This window comes from Acytostelium subglobosum (genome assembly GCF_000787575.1).
Source record: "Acytostelium subglobosum LB1 DNA, scaffold: scaffold6, whole genome shotgun sequence".
NCBI classification, from domain to species: Eukaryota; Evosea; class Eumycetozoa; order Acytosteliales; family Acytosteliaceae; genus Acytostelium; species Acytostelium subglobosum.
The window spans coordinates 978316-996060 of NW_012236532.1; the positions used below are offsets into that span (position 1 = coordinate 978316).

Below are 17745 nucleotides of genomic sequence, written 5' to 3' on the forward strand. Positions count from 1 at the left end.
CCTACGTATGGCCTGTTCTGATAGACCGTGACCAGCAACTGGGAACATCTTCAACGACCACTCCGCCACCTGTAGTGTCTCAATCATCATCATGATCATCCTTCTGTCTATCATACATAGTCTGCTCTTTGAGTCATATATTAGCATCACCATGGGGGGGTTAATGAATGGATGGTATCGATCAATCCCAACCATTCATGCAAATGAAAGTTATATAATTGTTGACCAATCTACACGTTCACACCTTCCATCTTTATCTGGACACTTCTGGAGATTAGATTACACTAGCTGCTCCATATCGAATTCGTTCTTTGAACCAACAATACCCGTTTTACAAGCATTTTTGCGAGTCGCAAATATGTCAAAAAAGGCAAGATGGGGCGGGGAAAGGCTTATTGATGGAAGGTCCTGGGACCTTCTTAAGGACCATGGTAATCAATCTTCATTCATTCATTTAACTTATCACTAATCAATCATATAATAACAATGAAGCTTTATACAATTGTTACAATCTTGGTTTCATTGTCACTTCTGGCAACACATGTTGTGCATGCGGAGAACTTATACGATGTCTTCGTTGGTGGATGGGGACTCAATGTTAAGAACGAGTCTGATGCCTCTGTAATAGAGTTGACAAGCTGTGGCAACGTCTCCACAGCATGTCTACAAGCCACCATAAACAATGAGAATGGTATGTTCAACATCGACTTGGATTGATTGAATGATTGAATGAATGAGTGACTAATACGGAAGTTTATCATTAGATTTCCTTGGATTCAGATTGGCAACGGATAATGCTGGTGGAGGATGGGATGCCAGCAAATTCCAGATATTGCACTTTGATATCGCTGTTACGGCATTCAATCAATCAAATATCCCGGTTGTAAAGGTGTCCGTGTTGACTTCGCCAACGCCAACATTCATCTACCTCAACTCTACAAAGTACTTGGATAGCACAGACATCTATGGACGTTACCAAAGTGGACGAATCAGATTGTCCGACATGGGAGTCAAGGATGTCAAGATCTTCAACGGTATCTACTTCCGCGCCAACGTCAGAAACAGCAGCTTCACCGTTGCCAACGTCTACCTCACATCTCCAGCCACAACCCTGTGCGCATCACTCAGTGCCATTGTCCTCGGATTGATCGTCACTGTCCTCATGTTGTAGTTGTCGTTGTAGTGCCGAATAAATATTTATGTGTCCATCACTTTACTTCTTCTTGGCTGGAGCGTCCAACTCATAAGACAGGAACACGTCCCATGTCTGTTGGTTGTTGCACACCTCGCAAATGTCCACGATCAATGATTTGAACTTGGCAATGTTGGTCGTGTTGCTGAGTATTAGACCAGACAGTCTCTCGCGCTCGTTGGCCGGCGTGTCCTTGGGCAGCCACCTTGCATTGGCGATCGTCTCCAAAACCGTCTTGTTGGTTGCGTCGCTCAAGTACTTGGTGATCCAGTCAAACAGCAGTTTGGAGAAATAGAACGTCAGTTGCTTGGTCGAGTCGTTGACAATCGCTGCAAAGAGATTGGCAATGATGTGTGGGCTGTAGTTCCTGACCAGGGACTCGTGTGGCACCGACTTGATATAGAGCTGCTCGAGGAATTCCAGGATACTCGTCACAGACTCCTTCTCAATGTTCAGGATCGATATGATTGACCTCTCGATGATGCTCACTACATTGGGAGAGTTGTAGAATACACTTGGACACTTCTCCAATGTCTTGGTCATCACACGATAGAACTTTGATATCACTGCAATGCTCTCGTTGTTGTCTACACGTGGTTGGTTGTTAGTCAGACATTATTGATTGAATGAGTGATCACTGGAACTTACTCTTCGATATGATTGGGAGTGACTTGTTGGCCAAGACATTGATTAGGTTGGATAGTCGTGGCAGGTAGTTGGTGTTGTCGCCAAAGTTGTTGAGGAGCAGGTCGATTGTACCATAGGCTGAGCTGGTCAGTGTGTGCATAGCCTCAAGGTCTGCCAACAAATAGTTGATAAACTCATCAACATTGAACACTGTCTCCTTGCTCATCTCCATGAGTATCTTCCACAGCACCTTCCAAACAGCTTCCAACGACTCCTTATCACTATGTTTGATTGAGAAGTCATGTGCAGTCTTACACAATGGTAAAGTATTGTTTGCAAAGTCCTTGAATATGTGGAAGTATTCATCCGGTATCCTTTGATTGTTTGATTGATTGATTGAGTTAGTGAGTGATTTAGTGATTGAGTAATGGGAGTGGAGTGTACATACTTTAGACCTGATTCCAGGACTGACAATCGCTCGACAAGTAGTGCACTCTTCTCCAATGGTTGTATATCTGATCGGTTCAACGTTGCGTTTAAATTTACAATGATCGGAAGTAGTAGACGCTGGAATACAACCTTGGCCTGTGCATCCTCTGTAATATAAGATGATAACAATAATATTGACTCGACAAAGTTCTTCTGGTCTTCGCTCTAAATTGATTGATTTGATTGAATATTAGATCATGTGGTCCATTGCATTGACTCAATCAATCATTGATGCATACCTTGAGTAGATTGAATGTTCCTTCCAATAATATTAAACTACTCTCTGTGTTCTCGTATAGTCTATCGCCATACTTCTGACAGAAGTAGTATAGTGTACGCACTGATGGAAGGAAGAATGATGGATGTGAGTGAGTGACTGCGCCAGACAGCATGCCAATGAATGATGATGACTTACATGCAACTGATCTGACTACTTCTTGTTGTACCATTGTGATAATGTATTGAAAGACAGGCCCCAGTAACTCACTGCGTTCGTAGATGTAGTCGCCATAGTCTTCCAACATCAACAGTATCGTGTTGGACAGTATTGGATGTGTTGGCAATGTGAGTGACATTGCAATCAAGCTTGAAGCATTAACATTATCATCCATGATATCCTGATGAATGCATCTAAACACATAGAATATCTGTTTGTTTGATTGATTGATTGAGTGAGTGGAATAGTTCCTGAATGTGGCCATGTAACCGACTTACCACTTCATATGACTGCCATGTCTTGCAATCACTCTTGGCAAGGTTGTGGATGTATTGGACAAACTCCTCCTCTTGGATGGTCTCGAAGCAGGCGGTGATGATGTCGCACACGTTGTTGCGATAGTTGGATATGTCGTCCATGAGGTCGGTGCTGTACGCCTCGTCGCTAGTCGGGTACGACGACCTCTGTATCAATATCTGCAGCAGCTTGGCGTAGATCTGTTGATAGCTCTCGCGAGTCTGATCGTCGCCAACATCATTGACGTGGTCGGCCAGATATGACCATGCATCAAACGTCAACTCTGACATCTCCCTGTCTGCATGTGAGCACACCTCCACCAAGAATGTCAACACCTGTTGGCTCTCCTTCCTACTAATGTCCATAATGATCGGTGTATAACACTCTACAATCTGTGAGAGTATCTCTGCAAAGCCACGGCACACTCCAGATGATTGATCTGTTTGATGGACATGTTAGCCACGCTCAATCAATCAATCAAGACAATGACATTCCAAGTGAACAACATACCTTTGATTGATTGATCGTATATTGGTTTGAGTGAGACTAGCTTGTGAATGATGGGTGTGATCAGTTGTTCAAAGTTGATGTGATCGTCGCTGTGCATCTCTTTGGAGCCGGCAATCGGTTGCCTTTCGGATAGTGGTGCCAAGTATGTGTGGAAGTTGACCAGATCACCAATCAAACTCATTCCTTGTACAAGCATAGTCTGATTGTCCAACACTTGGAACAAGTTCTTTACAATGTTTGACTTGGCCATTGATCTAAGATATTGAAATGAGTGTTAGATCGTGATCACATGCTCCATCGATCAATCAATCAATCATACTTTGCATTACTGTGAAAGATCCATTGTCTGAAACATGTCAAGAGTTGAGCGTTGTTTGGATGTGATGGGTCTTTCTCGATGAGGGACGAGAGGACATGGGTCACGGACTCTGATTGTTGGACGTAGTACTCGCGGATGGATGTGCGACGCCCATTGGACAGCACAACGTTGTTGAACTCTTGTGGCATGAGTGTGAGGATGTCGATGGCGCCACGGCGCAGCAGCTCGTTGTTTGTAGCAATCAGCTGCAAGAGGTCGCTGACGGGATGGTCCCAGAGTCGGGGCACGCTGTGTGTGATGACGGCGGCGACGACCGAGGCCAGCTTGGACAGGATGACGGGCGTTGGCGCGGGCGTCTCGTTGACGACGCCCAGGAAGCGTGAGAAGACGGCGGACTTCATCGCCAGACGAAGCTCGTCGGTCCAGCGCGACTCCCAGTCCTGGTGGATCTTGGTGTACAGTGTCTGCAGGCCGTAGAACTGCGAGAAGAACGGTCGGCCCGTCTTTATCAACTCCAAACAGACGCCCACTATCTGTTGATGATTCTGCAGATCCAGCAGCCATCTATTAGCCTCGTTCTGTATATGTGACACGTCTACACCAGCTACACTATTCGTCGGGTTGAACAATGTCTGTAACACATGTTCAATTTGATCAAGTGATGGCAATGTCACTGATGGTCTATTATTATTATTATTATTGTTATTCTGTTGTTGTTGTTGTTGTTGGTCCATTGTTTGTTGTTTATGTCGATGTTGATGGTGTTGATGATGTTGATGATGTAGATGATGTTGTCGATGTTGATGTTGATGATGTTGATGTTTGGTTTGTTTGTTCACTCGATTGTGATATCAATGTCTCTTTCGCCACACTCCACCAAGTAATGTTGACTGACAGACTGAGTCGTCAATGGTATCCAATACAACAATATATGTATATTTGTATATTGGATTGACACTGAAGTGAGAGTGTTTGGCTTAAGATGCCCTCTTTGACTTTAAGTGAACTTGGAAAGAATGGGGTAATGTGCAAGGTCCACAAAGTAAATGAAAGAATGAATGATTTAAGGTTGTGAGATGTGTTTGGATCGATCCAACTTTGAGACAAGGATTTCGTGGAAGTTGTTGTCAACGGTAGAGTCTACGTCGAGTTGAATGAATGAATGTAGATTGAAGTGAACAACAACAATAACCAACAACTCTACACAATTCAATTGAATTGGATTACAATGATGAAAAAACTGATTGATATGAATGAACAAAGGTAAAGTTATAAAAATAGATATGTATAGAGTTTGTGACTTATGTAACTGATGTGACTCTCTTTGGACTCTGGGAATGATTCTCTACCATCTGACCCTTTTATTTATGGAGGACGTCGACGACCAGATATAGGGCGGATGGACTTGGACAAGTCAAGGTCACACACAGAGTACCAAACAAACAATCAAACAAAAGATGGCGACGACTTGACGTCGTAGTGGATGGACCTGACTGTTCAACTCTACTCTTTCATTCATTCATACATTGGATTGGGTTCATTCATTCATTCATTCAATCAATCCCTTGTGGACAGACGTACAATAGAAATGGGTTACATGATTTGATGTTGCTTTGTTACGCGAGTGACGCTGGAATCTATTGACAGGCTAGCCAGTGTTGGAAGTGATGGCGGTGGTGATGGCAAAGACATGATGACCGGATGCAGTAAATGACGCCAAAGACACTTGTGGAATGTAACCCAAAAGCCCAAGATCTTTGGCCCGGGTTACACCCACACACGGTTTTTTTCTCGGGCAATCCACAACATCTGTCTGTGACCCAGGGGTTGTATGCCAAGGCACCTTGGGCCATGGCCCCCAAACATATTTACCCGAACGGTTGTCTATTTTTAAGTCGCTTCCCCATTCTCACTAACTCATACATACATACATTTTCTACGACTTGATCACTTTTAGAAGTGCCCGCGTGGCTTTGACATCGTTGGCGTCTGTTGAAACAAGCAGGTGTGTTACAATAACAAAGAGTGACTCGGGAGGCTTGAGGGGTATATGCCACCTTGATCCCATGTCCTTTCATGTCCGACGGGAGCTGCGCCATCCTGATTGCATGTATGACTACAACTACTAGCCGGCTCTGGTAAGGTGTACTCGCAATCACAACAATCGAACTACAGATTGCTATGATGTAGTTGTTGCGATCATATCTATCTCTAAGACATCCGCATCCGCATCCGCATTACCATACTTGACAACTTACGATCGTACATTTGGACAAGCCGTGTTGTGTCGGGTCATGTTAAGACATGACATGAGTTATTGTCCAGGTTTGTTGTTGACATTTACGCGTACTGTCATCAAAGTTAGGTTAAGTGTCAATGTTATTGTTGGTACATACGCATCATTCAAGGACATCACAAGGCGTGTCATGTAATGTTATGTTATGTACAAATAGGTAGGTCGGCAGGGTATATGTATTATTATATATGTACACACATGTAAGCTTGTCGCGATCGAGATGCATCAATCACGTATGTTTCATCTCGATGAATGAGGCAGTCATGTCAATCATGTCAGTTCTTAGAAGCACCACTGTTGTTGTTGTTGTTGTTGATGATGGTGTTGCCATCGAATGGAACTATATCGAATTGATCATTGACGAGCTGGAACTCCCGACTATAGGCTTTCTTCAATGTCCTATACTTGTGGAACTTGTGCATGGCCTCAACCTCACCAATAACATACTTTGTTCTCTCTATACACTTATTGATCTCATTGATATCCTGTTCATCGATGGTTAGTTAGCCAGGGCATTGCAGCTTACCCAGGACTCTATCAGATGCCCCTGGTCGATCTACACATACAGTCAAATGAGCATTGGCCATGAACTGTGGCTTGGCTCTCGTTCTAACATAGTCTGCACCCAGGAATGATATACGGCCCAAGTAGAGTAACTGTTGAATGGTGTATGAGTAATGAGCAATCACAAGTCCTGTGTCCAATAATGAATGACTGACTTACCTGTTTGTATAAGTTCTTCACAATGTATCTTGATTCTTGTAGTGTTGTTGCCATCATTGCAGTTGGATATACACGTACATGTACGATGTGATGTGATATGATATGATGTGATGTTCAAATGAAAACAAGGTGTGTCTATCTCTAACTAAAGGTCTCGAGAGCGAGGTCGAAGGAGGAAGGGTGGGGACTTCCACAGCGCGCTGATGATGAGTTTATTGTGTATCCTGCAAAGTCCAATGCTTCTCTGGCTGCACGCTACATGTTGTCGACATTGCAGTTGTGAATGATGCAGATGATGATCCTAGTTGTGCACACAATGTGTTGAAGATGTACATTCGTTGTATGTTTGATTGAATGGTACATTGTGTAACAGCAGACAATCAAGTAGTACGCTGTCTATTTACAAGTATATATATATATATGTTGATGTAGATGTACTACTACGACTACTCTATTCCAAACTTCTGTTTCATCAACTCTAGTTCTTGCCTCTTCTTGTTCTGATCCATCTTGCGTGCTTGCTTGGCAGGTTGATGATATAGTACTACCAAGTATCTTCCACCAAAGTTATAACCGGATAGATGATCACATGCATTCCTCGCATCATATATATCCTCGTACACTACGAATGCTGTACCCATCGTATCACTCTGATTGCCAAGTCTAATCTGTTTGATTCCACCATATGCACCAAACAACTCGTACAATTCAGCTGATGTTATCTTGAATGGTAAGTTCCTAAACAGTATCTATGTTAGTATGTCATTCATTCAATTCAATCAATTTAATCATTCATTCATTTGAATGATATATCATTGATTCGATACATACTTTACGAACAGTATTCTATTTACTTCTGGTGGGAGTCTACCTGGATTCTTTAATGTTGCCATTATATGTATATAAGTATAAGTATGAATGATGTAACAATGAATGAACTCACTAGGACACCAAATCTCATGTCAGACCCCAAGATGTTGTCATTCTTGAATTTCAAACAGAGTGGATTCGACACGACAACATCAACTCTGTGTTCGACAACCCCATTCATTGTCGTGGATTACAATTGTCGACAAGGAGATAGATACTTACAACATCGAATAACGTATAACGAATAACGAATAACGAATACAAATACAAATACTTATATATATTATATATTATATTATATAAATGACATAGCAACTCAAGTATGCTTAGAAGGCATCTATTCGCTACATCTTCCAGGGTGTTTCAATTGTCATTTCCAAGGAAGAACATTGGCCAATCATCCATCGATCAAACTATACGTCGAACATATGGTACTGGCACTGGCATTGGCACTGGCTCTGACAATGTCATTGGACAATCACAAAGACAAACACAAGGACAAGTACAAGTTAAAGAACAAGATCCTGAGAAGCCAGAGGTTCCAACAAGTTGTTGTGGAAGAGGTTGTCCTAATTGTGTATGGGATTATTACTTTAAGGCATTGGAACAATATAATATCAAGATGAAACAATTACATCCTGATATGCCAGAGGAGCCTCTATTGACAACTGATGACAATGAAGACCCTATGCAATACTTTATGAAGATGGAGCGTTACTTTGCACTTCAAAAGTTAAAGTTGGACGAACAGCGGCAACAACAACTTGAACAACAACAGCAACAACAGCAACAACAACAACAACAACAAACTTGAACACACTCAATCTGTGGCACGAGCTACCGATGTCTGTCTCTTAGACAGATGCTGCACGAGCAGCACTGCGGAAGTAAGACGAGAATATAAAGAATGAGCATGCCTGTATGGCGAGGCTACGCGCGATGTATAATTACACAATAGGTCTGCAATGAACCGTTTAATGTTGTCCCTGGACTTGAGGGGAAAGAGGATATAGAATGTATGAATGAAGAGGAAGGGAGGAAGGATTAAAGGAAGGAAGGTTTGAATGAAAGGAAAAGGGAGATGGCTCGGACTTATGCGCTACTGGTAGTCGATGTTGTCGACTGCTCAGAGTGCGAGACAAAGTTGTTGAAACTACGACGGAGCTTGGTGTGCGCCGACATGTTGGGGTCGGAGCGATGGACGAACCAGCGACGAAGGGAGACGTTTCTCAACTTGAAGTTGATCAACAGGGCGATCGTGATGGTAAGCAACACGATTCCTCCAATGACCGTGCTGACAATGATGGCCATGCGCTTCTTGCTGGCGGCTGAGTCGTCCTCGTCGCTAGACTTGAGAAGAACGGCGAACGATGTGAAGTGGCTGGTCTGGGCGGACAGCGCGCCATTGGCCAGACGCACGAGTGGGTAGGGCGTGCACTCCCACTCATGGGCCGCATTGATAAAGGCCAGACACATGTTGCTGGGGTCGATCGGGGTGCCGTCCGGGGATGTAATGTTGGAGAAGATAAAGGAGGCAGTGCGGCCGTTGTCAAACTCGGACTTGTCGCGGCCGTCCACATTGATGTTGAAGGGCGCGGTCAGCACATGCTGGAAGTAGTCAAAGTTGCTGTTGATTCCGGCGCCGTTGACTTTGATGGCCAGCGAGTCGGCGATGGGACGCGCGGTCGCGGTGGTCTGGTTGGGGTCGATCGAGTCGTTGGCGATGATGATGTGTGTCGACATTGAAATGGTGTTGGTGTTATCACTGCGCGACCACAGTGGCACGTAGTTGTTCAGCGTAGAGTACAAATCGGACGAGGCCATGATCGGCTTCACGGACAGGGGCAACGAGTGGTTGCCGTACTTGGCGCAGTCCTCAATCTTGTCGACGCAGGCAGTGCTTTGGGGGCACTGGATCTGGTAGAGGCGGCAGCCGTTGTATGGGTTGCAAGTGGTGACGTTGGAGCAGCCGGCCTCGCAGGTGATGGGGTGGGTGGCGTTGCACTGTGGGCACTCCTGGTCGAGGCGCACACATGTGCCGGCGCAGCGGCGCGGCAGGTCGAGTGGACATGCGGGGTAGGGCATGCAGTCGGAGCTGTTCTGGATGCACTGGCCGTCCCAACATGTGAAGTTGGTGGTGGCGCTGACAGAGGCCAGGAGGAGTGAGTCGGAGTTGGCGCGCAGTGGGCTGGTCACACGTGCGGCGTTGGCACGGATGGGTGAGGCCGAGTTCTTGGCGCAGGTTGTGTAGCAGCTGGATGTGTTGATGTCAATACAGACGTCGGAGCCGTAGCAACGGATCTGGCCGGTCACATTGCAGGGTGGAACGACAAGATTGTCCGAGTTGAACACACTGTAGATTCTAATGGACATGCCCTGTGGCGAGCAAACCCATGTAGCGCCCAGAACTGCCGATGGGAAGTCTGGCGTCTGCAGGTTGATCCTGGCCGTGGTGTTTCTCTCGTCGGCTGTGTACGAGTTGATCGCGCCGCCACAGTTGACGCCGTTGTCCTGCGAGAAGATCATCGTCGACTGGATGCTCACGGCCTTTTGGTAGTTGGGGCCATTGATCAAAAAGTCCAGCAAGAGCGTGGTGGCGCTGGCCAGCTGCAGAGTTGAGCCGGTCTTGAAGTTGATGATGCCCAGGGGTATGGTGGTCGTCATCTTTGTGTTGCCGATTGTCATGTTGGCCTTGAGCACTACGGTCGTGTTCCAAACCTTGACCATCTCGCCCTTGTAGTTGATGGCGGCACCAATGGGCGAGTATGTCAGCCACGCAGCGTTGTCCATGTAGAGGTTTCCATTGCGCAGGTTGATCTCCTTGGCAAAGAGCTGTGTGCGCGACAGGCTCAGTGTATCAAAGTCCTTTGTGGCGTGCAGCTCGGAGAAGATGAAGATGGAGGCGCCGGAGGCGGCGGCCGACTGCACCAAGCTGGGCACAATTCGCATCGCTGGTTGTGAGTTGAACTTGTTGCCGTTGCTGATGGCCGATGTGATGGCCAGCACGCCAGTGCCAACTGCTGGGCCGCCAGTGATCGTAAGCTCAGCTGTCGAGCCAATGTTCACCTTGCCACCTGAGAGAATAATGGTCTCTGAGGCGACTGATCCACTGTAGGTCAACTCAAATTTATCATTAATCTGCAAGCCTCCACCATTCATATTGATCAACAAGTCATTGCTTGTTGAATGGTTATTGAATTGGAGATTGACACTTGATTGATTGAGTGGGGGCGAGGGCGAGGGTTAGGTTTAGGGTTAGGGTCAAAGGTTTGGGGCTGAGGGCAAGGGCGAGGGCAGGGGCCAATCGAGGCCCCTTTTAGAACAAACATACTTGTTGAGTGTGAGGATGCCAGTCTGACCAATGAGCGAGTCGAATGTCATACGGAGTTGAGTGGCGGAGGAGATGAAACAGTTGCCAGAGACGGTGAGGATTGAACCGGCAGAGATGTTGGGAGTGATACCAACAAGTGTGATGTTGGCATTCTGCAACACCAAGGACTCGCCATTAAGTAGAGTGAAATCAACAAGTGTTGTCGTATTGCTGATTATCCTTGCCTGTACTCCATCATGCGTTCCAAACGAGAGGACCAGTAGCAGAAGTACAAACACCAGTGATATTGATCGTTGTAGTTGTAGTTGTAATGTTACATGCTGTGTTGTAGCAGCAGCAGTAGTAGTGGACCTGGCTGTCATTGTATCGATTGCTCAGCTTAAGTTTCCTACTTGGTAATAGTATATGTTTTGATGTTTGTTTGTTTGGATGTAATAATATAATTGAATGATTATTGTTGATGGTAACTGTTGGTTGGTTGATGGATGCAGGTAATGTGGTGTGTGTGGTGGTTGTGTTTATTGTTTGTTTGGCTGGCTTTACCAAGTCTGTGTAAGTGTAAGTGTGTGAGTATGAATGAACGAATGTGATGATGTAGTGTGTGTGTGTGTGTATGACTGATCGACCAAGTGTGTGTTGTGTGTTTGATTGATGTTATTGATTGATTGTGAAGATGATCGATCGTTGAGCTTTGAATGTTATGTAGTAAAAGGTTGTTTTATGAACTACTACAACTCATTAATCATTTGTTTTGTTTGTTGTTGTATTATAATAGTATAAATATTATATTATTATATTTGTGTTTAAAGAAGAGAGAAAGTGATTGGTGATTGTGATGTCCTGTTGGACAGGACTTACTTAGTGAGTCCATCCATGGCTCAACAGTAGCCAACCACATTATTCCAAACCGATATGGCGAGTGAATGGAAGTGGGAGGTGCAGTGGCCGTGTGAGTGATCATCCCCCATGTGAGGTGACTGCCACATCAGCCGCAAAAACCCTGCGTCGTTTATGTTGACAACCAGAAGTTGCAAAAATCTTTGAAAAATCCGCAGAATACCACAAATCTGAGCGATTGAGATACTGATCACTGCCTATTTTGAACACAAACTTATGCCAGTTAGGGGCTAGGGCGAGCAACACCACATGGTACCTTCCAACTCATCAAAGAACTTGTGCATTTATGACTTGCCATCTTACAATAATCCATTGGCTATGTCATTATTTACTTTTGTATTATGAGTGATTGATCATCAATGGGCGTGGTCGATCCTTTGGGTCTCTGCGCACCAAGTATGTATCCCTCTTCAACGAACATTTGCCCGCCCAGACCTTGTTGATTGGGGATATAACGTTTGATCAGGGAGAGGACGGGACGTTGATGATGTCACTCAATCCGTCTCTACCTCTTCTGGCATGTATTGGTATGTGACTCTTCGAATAAAGACGTGTGATTGTCTGATTGATTGAATCTCTAAAGATCTGACTTTAGTTGTCATCATTTCATTCAAATGGAAAGTATTGATTGATTGATGTTGTAGAGTGAAAAACATGTTTTGATTGAATGATTGGGCGTGTGATTGTACAATAAATAGTGATCGAGGAATGACGAATGTGATGGCCCAGGCCAAGCTTTGTGATGCCTAGTGAATTTCTGTGGAATTCGGTGACCTAATGGTCTGATCAGCTGAAAAGACTATCTGTTATCGATTGTGGATTAATCCTTGTCCTTGAGTTCAATGTCCACTAGTGAGAGAGAACGTTTGCGACTCGCCCACCAATAGCGTAGATTACCATGATTGGTTACTTTGGCAATGACGAAGCCAAAGGCCAGTCCACAGACTACCACCGCACCAACCACTGAGAATACAATGGTGTAGAGCTTAGTCTTGTCCATTCCACCGTTGCTTGAACCATCCTTTGAGTTGCCATCCTTGCCGCTATAGTCCGTCAACACGGCAAACGATGTGAAATGGGTGGTCTTGCCGCAGACTGAGCGGCCATCTTTACAAATGTACAACTTGTCCATCATTTGCCACGCTTGCTCCGTGACATTGATGAAGGCCATCCTAACGTTGCCCAGAGTCATGTTTCTCATTTCTTCATCATTGTGATTGCCTGATTTGAGCTGGAATTCGATTGGATAATCAAACACAGGGCTGGCAACTATTTGGCGAGTGAGTGGAGGAATGTTAGTGGCTTGATCGATCGCGATATCAAGTTGGCACGTCATTAACATACAGTTACCAAGTGTGGCGTTGAAGACCATGGTCTTGACAGAGTCACGGAATGTTAGGTCACCCCATATTCCGCTTCCATTGACATTGTTCAGGACAGAGTCTGCAACAGGGTACACTGAGATGTATTGTTGGATGGATCCGCTCATAAAGTTGGCGGGCACATTGATGTAGCCATATATCTCATTGAGCTGTGGCAATCCCAATTGAGCCGATATAATTGGCAAAATCAAGTCCTTGGATGAGTCGACTGGTGATCGACTGTGCACAGGGATGTCCATTGTGGCTACCCTAGTCTGAGTATGTTTGAGAATGTGGATTGAWTTTAGAGTTAGTGATCAATCATTCAATCATGGATCTATAATACCATCACGGCATTGGCCACACTTACAGTGAAGTTTCTACAATCAAGTACATCACGCTGGCAATGACCTGTGTCACATTGGTAGTATCCAATTGGACATCCGTAGAAGCTGAAGGGTTCGGTGACGGTGTTGTTGGGACAGAGATCGATGGATGCTCCACAGGAAGAGTCGGAGCAGCGAAGGGTGTTGGTTGGACATGGTGGCATTGCGGCACATTGGCTGATGGATGCAGTGCACGCGCCACTCCAACACTTGAATGGATAGCCGATGTTGGTACAGTTGCCAAGGGTGTCAGGACATTGGTCGGCAGAGGCAGTGCACACGCCGCTGCCCGGACACTCAAAGTCTGAGCAATTGGAGAACTTGAGCACAATGATCTTATCGTCGCAGAGGTATTGGAATGTGGATTGGCCGATTGGGCCGGGCGCTGATCACTTTGCCATTGCAAAAGGATGGGCGTGTGGGGCGAGTAGACCACTGTGTACGCGACGTTCTGCTGCGACTTGGCATCGCCGCTCATCTGCACACTAAGGTTTGTAGCGTTGACCACAGACGAGATGTTGTCTAAAACGAGACGCTGAGGGAGGAACACAGAGTCATCGAGCAACACTTTCACGTTATTCAAGGTGACACTGGCTGAGCCGATAACAATGTCGTTGGTGACGCCCGACACTGTGTTGGTGGTGAGAGAAACGACTGAGTTGGTGACACTGAGCAGGCCAAGGGTGGTCAGGGCTAGCTGGCTTCCAAGCTTGAGAACAGTGTTGTTGAGTAGCGCGTTGGTGGTACCAAGCAGGAGTGAGTTGGTCACGACTGAGAGCAAGTTGAGTGTGGGGATCTTGTCTGTGAGCTGCAGTGTTCCGACGCACTGGAGAGTGGAGGCAATATCGAGTGACTGCAAGGACGTGTCCAGGGTGTAGACCACGTCAGTCAGGCTGCCGACTGTGACCACTGCATCTCGAGCGAGTGAGAGCAGGCCGTCCGCAACACCATCCACTAGTGTTACAGCTTTGGACACTGTTGACGTCACGTCTAGCAGCAGATGGCCAGAAACATCCAGCACACCCTTGCTCAGGATACGAACTGGTGAAGTCGCGGCGACCATCGCCACGTTGGTCATTGTGTTGACTGTTCCTGAGATGGCGAGGGCGGCATTAGTCAACAGCGAGTTCTTAAGCAGCAGGTTGGCGCCCTTGTTGATGTTAACAGGCGTCTGAGTGATATTGGTCAGGACGCAAGAGGCCTCACTGCTTTCCAGGAGGGTCATAGTGGAGCCAATGATTGAGGCGCCGTCCATGGTCAGTGATCCAATCAACTCAAGCGTGCTCTTGCGTATGGCGCTGTTGCTTGTGACATTGAGCGCGCCAGAGAGAGCAAGTAATGTGCAGTTGGAGAGGACTGAAGCGCCTGTGAGTGAGACCCGTCCGGTGATCGCCAGAGCGCCACTCTGAATGACTGACTCAGCGTCCAAGGACATGAGTCCGCCGAGGAGTATGTTGACTGGTGAGTTGTTAAGCGAACCTTTCACGATGTTGGCTGTGCCGCTCAGGGAGAGGACTGAATCTGAGACTGTACCATGCAGGATGTTGAGCAATGCGCCAGTGGCCACAGACACACTGGACGCGCCGACCAATGAGCCACCGCCCAACAATGTCAGCACGCCACTGGAGACCGACACGTTGGACGAGCCAATAGATCCGCCCGTCGCAAGAGTCAATGCGCCACCATAGAGGAAGAGTGCACTGTTTGTAATACTTCCGCTGGCATTGGCAACTGCGTCTGGCCTAATGGCTAGGTTGGCAACGTCTGACACAAGTGCGCCCGCGTTGATAATGAGTGTGCCCGAGACATCGATGGGTGTGTTGGCAATGGATCCAGTGGCTGTGATTATCGATCCAACTTTGGAAATAATGTTGGAGCCGGCAATGGATGCGCCTGTCAGCAAGTTCAAAGCTCCAGAGAGGTTGATTGTGGAAGTACTGATCAGTCCGCCAAGTGGCATTGATAGTGTGCCAAGGTTGCTAAGTGTGAGGTTTGAACCAGAGATGCTGCCCACTACACTCACGAGTCCTGCCTCAACCGTCAACACGCTCGCCAACATCTGTGCGCCGGTCTTGATGTCCAGGGTCGAATTGAGTTTGAGAGTGGTCGCGACATTTGTGAGTGTAGCGCTGGAATTGGCGCTGACCATGCCACCATTGATTGCTAGTGCGATGTTCTTGAGTGATGCAGTGTCGGTGAGCAAAAGACCACCTCCTACAACTTGCATTAGCTGGTTGCCAGTGATCCTTGAGTTGCCACTCAGTCCCAGGATGCCCTTCACATTGATCGCGCAGTCAGTGAGTGATGCAGCGTCGATCTGTGCGCTGGAGGTCGAGTCGATGTTCAGTGCACCACTGGTCACCACACCCTTGAGTGACTTGATGACGCCGGTATTCAAAAGAATTGTCGTGTTTGTGATGGTGGACGCCAGGTTTCCGACGGCCAGCGAGCCGCCCACACTAATATTAAGTTGAGTGCCAACGGCCTGTAACGTGTCCACAAGTATCGTGCTGCTAACAACCAGTTTAGAGTCTCTGGAAATGAGATTGGTGATTGTTGGTCCAGTGTTGAGTTTGCATAATGAAGACTGGCGCAGGGTCAGCGAGGCAAGCGTGCCCGTCAGGGCTGAGACGGTCGACGCCGTCACTGTGAGGTTGTTGATGGCCAGCGCCAGGGGGATCTCGGCCGTCATTTGGTTGAGCACCATCTGGTCGACCTGCAGCGCGCTGGACAGGGCCAGGCGGCTGCCCTGGTTGTGTTCCAGGTACGCGATCGACTTGCCCGCGTTGGCATTGGCGATTGTGATCTTGTCCGAGTTAAAGATCAGCTTGGGTGGCGTGCTGGAGCCGATTGACGTCAGATTGAGGTTGGTGGCATTGACATCGCCGTACCATGTGAGGATGGACGGCGAGCCGTCCGCCGTCGGGTTGAATATCAGCGTCAGCTTGTTGAAGGCCACGCCACTCGCGAAGTTGACCGTGGCCGCGCCGGTCACATTGATGATGCACAGGTCGGTGATGGTGACGGCTTTGTCCACCTTGAGCACGCCGTTCAGCAGGTTGATCTGGCCGTCGCACAGCAGGTTGCCACTGATTGACAGCACGTTGCTCAGCGTGAGGATGCTGGTGAGCGTGACGTCCTTGAGTGCTGTGGGGTCGAGCAGTGTGATGGGCTTGTTGAGCAAACACACTCCAAGTGCGTCACAGAGAGTACAAAGCAAAGGTATGCATGCTGAGCTCACAATATAAGGTGCTCCCGTCAGCAATAATATCATAAACATTGTCTTCCATATTAGTCGTCCATTATTATTTGTTGTCGTCATCGTTGTCATTGTTATCCTGTATTTTGTATTTGATTGATTGATGGATGGAAGAATGATGATGTGTGAGTTGATGGCATTGGTTGATCGATGGACTATGTACAAGTAGTTAGGCAGGGCCACAACAACAAAGAGTATTGATCAATCTATGACGGCATGTCCAGGGTCACGCCCTCCTGTCTGCACCCCACATATTTGATCGACTTGGCGAGGACACGGAATCGCAAAAATCGATGAAGTAAAAGGGGTTGCAGTTGTGCGTGCTTTGTAGAAGGGTAGGTCCAAGCTGTGTTTGGGTCCAAGGCATGGACCCTTGTTGTGTAATGTGTAGGTTTGATTGTGTAGTGTGTATGTTTTATGTTGTGATTGTGAATGACTTACTTAATTTGTGTGTTGAGATAGAGATAAAGATAGAGATAGAGAGACACACTATGTATTGTTTACTTTATTCTAACGATGGAGGAAGAAGTGGAAGTAATGGTGAGGTGATTGATTAATTGAGTTGATGGATGATATCATCAATCCACCTGTACCAAACTACACCACTTGTTGAAGTTGGTCCTCGGACTAGAGACAGAGTGGACCTACAACAAAACTAACATGGTCATCACCCTCCCCAACATTATTCCACAAAGAACGCAAATCCATGGATGGGAGACTTTATCAAAAGGTTAGTGATACCACCAATTACC

The 17745-nt window shown here is 46.6% G+C and overlaps 7 protein-coding genes across 7 annotated transcripts; 2 read left to right on the forward strand and 5 right to left on the reverse strand.

The window, feature by feature from the left end:
- Nucleotides 1-486: 486 nt before the first annotated feature.
- Nucleotides 487-1171, forward strand: SAMD00019534_037310 (hypothetical protein; the record flags this gene model as incomplete). The annotated part of the gene is made up of 2 exons (XM_012904623.1): nucleotides 487-691; nucleotides 765-1171. The coding sequence occupies 2 exons, from the start codon at nucleotides 487-489 to the stop codon at nucleotides 1169-1171; spliced, it is 612 nt and encodes a 203-aa protein (XP_012760077.1).
- A 42-nt stretch (nucleotides 1172-1213) lies between these two features.
- Nucleotides 1214-4604, reverse strand: SAMD00019534_037320 (hypothetical protein; the record flags this gene model as incomplete). The annotated part of the gene is made up of 8 exons (XM_012904624.1): nucleotides 1214-1779; nucleotides 1841-2193; nucleotides 2268-2473; nucleotides 2548-2648; nucleotides 2724-2955; nucleotides 3023-3480; nucleotides 3552-3805; nucleotides 3871-4604. The coding sequence occupies 8 exons, from the start codon at nucleotides 4602-4604 to the stop codon at nucleotides 1214-1216; spliced, it is 2904 nt and encodes a 967-aa protein (XP_012760078.1).
- A 1837-nt stretch (nucleotides 4605-6441) lies between these two features.
- Nucleotides 6442-6943, reverse strand: SAMD00019534_037330 (hypothetical protein; the record flags this gene model as incomplete). Its single annotated transcript, XM_012904625.1, has 3 exons — nucleotides 6442-6651; nucleotides 6733-6822; nucleotides 6890-6943. The coding sequence occupies 3 exons, from the start codon at nucleotides 6941-6943 to the stop codon at nucleotides 6442-6444; spliced, it is 354 nt and encodes a 117-aa protein (XP_012760079.1).
- Nucleotides 6944-7335: 392 nt separating this feature from the next.
- On the reverse strand, nucleotides 7336-7782 carry SAMD00019534_037340 (hypothetical protein; the record flags this gene model as incomplete). Its single annotated transcript, XM_012904626.1, has 2 exons — nucleotides 7336-7627; nucleotides 7721-7782. The coding sequence occupies 2 exons, from the start codon at nucleotides 7780-7782 to the stop codon at nucleotides 7336-7338; spliced, it is 354 nt and encodes a 117-aa protein (XP_012760080.1).
- Nucleotides 7783-8402: 620 nt separating this feature from the next.
- On the forward strand, nucleotides 8403-8573 carry SAMD00019534_037350 (hypothetical protein; the record flags this gene model as incomplete). Its single annotated transcript, XM_012904627.1, has 1 exon — nucleotides 8403-8573. One exon carries the CDS (start codon nucleotides 8403-8405, stop codon nucleotides 8571-8573), a length of 171 nt encoding a protein of 56 aa, XP_012760081.1.
- Nucleotides 8574-8851: 278 nt separating this feature from the next.
- SAMD00019534_037360 (hypothetical protein) lies at nucleotides 8852-11452 on the reverse strand (the record flags this gene model as incomplete). The annotated part of the gene is made up of 2 exons (XM_012904628.1): nucleotides 8852-10937; nucleotides 11091-11452. 2 exons carry the CDS (start codon nucleotides 11450-11452, stop codon nucleotides 8852-8854), a joined length of 2448 nt encoding a protein of 815 aa, XP_012760082.1.
- A 1355-nt stretch (nucleotides 11453-12807) lies between these two features.
- Nucleotides 12808-17008, reverse strand: SAMD00019534_037370 (hypothetical protein; the record flags this gene model as incomplete). The annotated part of the gene is made up of 4 exons (XM_012904629.1): nucleotides 12808-13256; nucleotides 13332-13623; nucleotides 13719-14119; nucleotides 14221-17008. 4 exons carry the CDS (start codon nucleotides 17006-17008, stop codon nucleotides 12808-12810), a joined length of 3930 nt encoding a protein of 1309 aa, XP_012760083.1.
- Nucleotides 17009-17745: the final 737 nt, after the last annotated feature.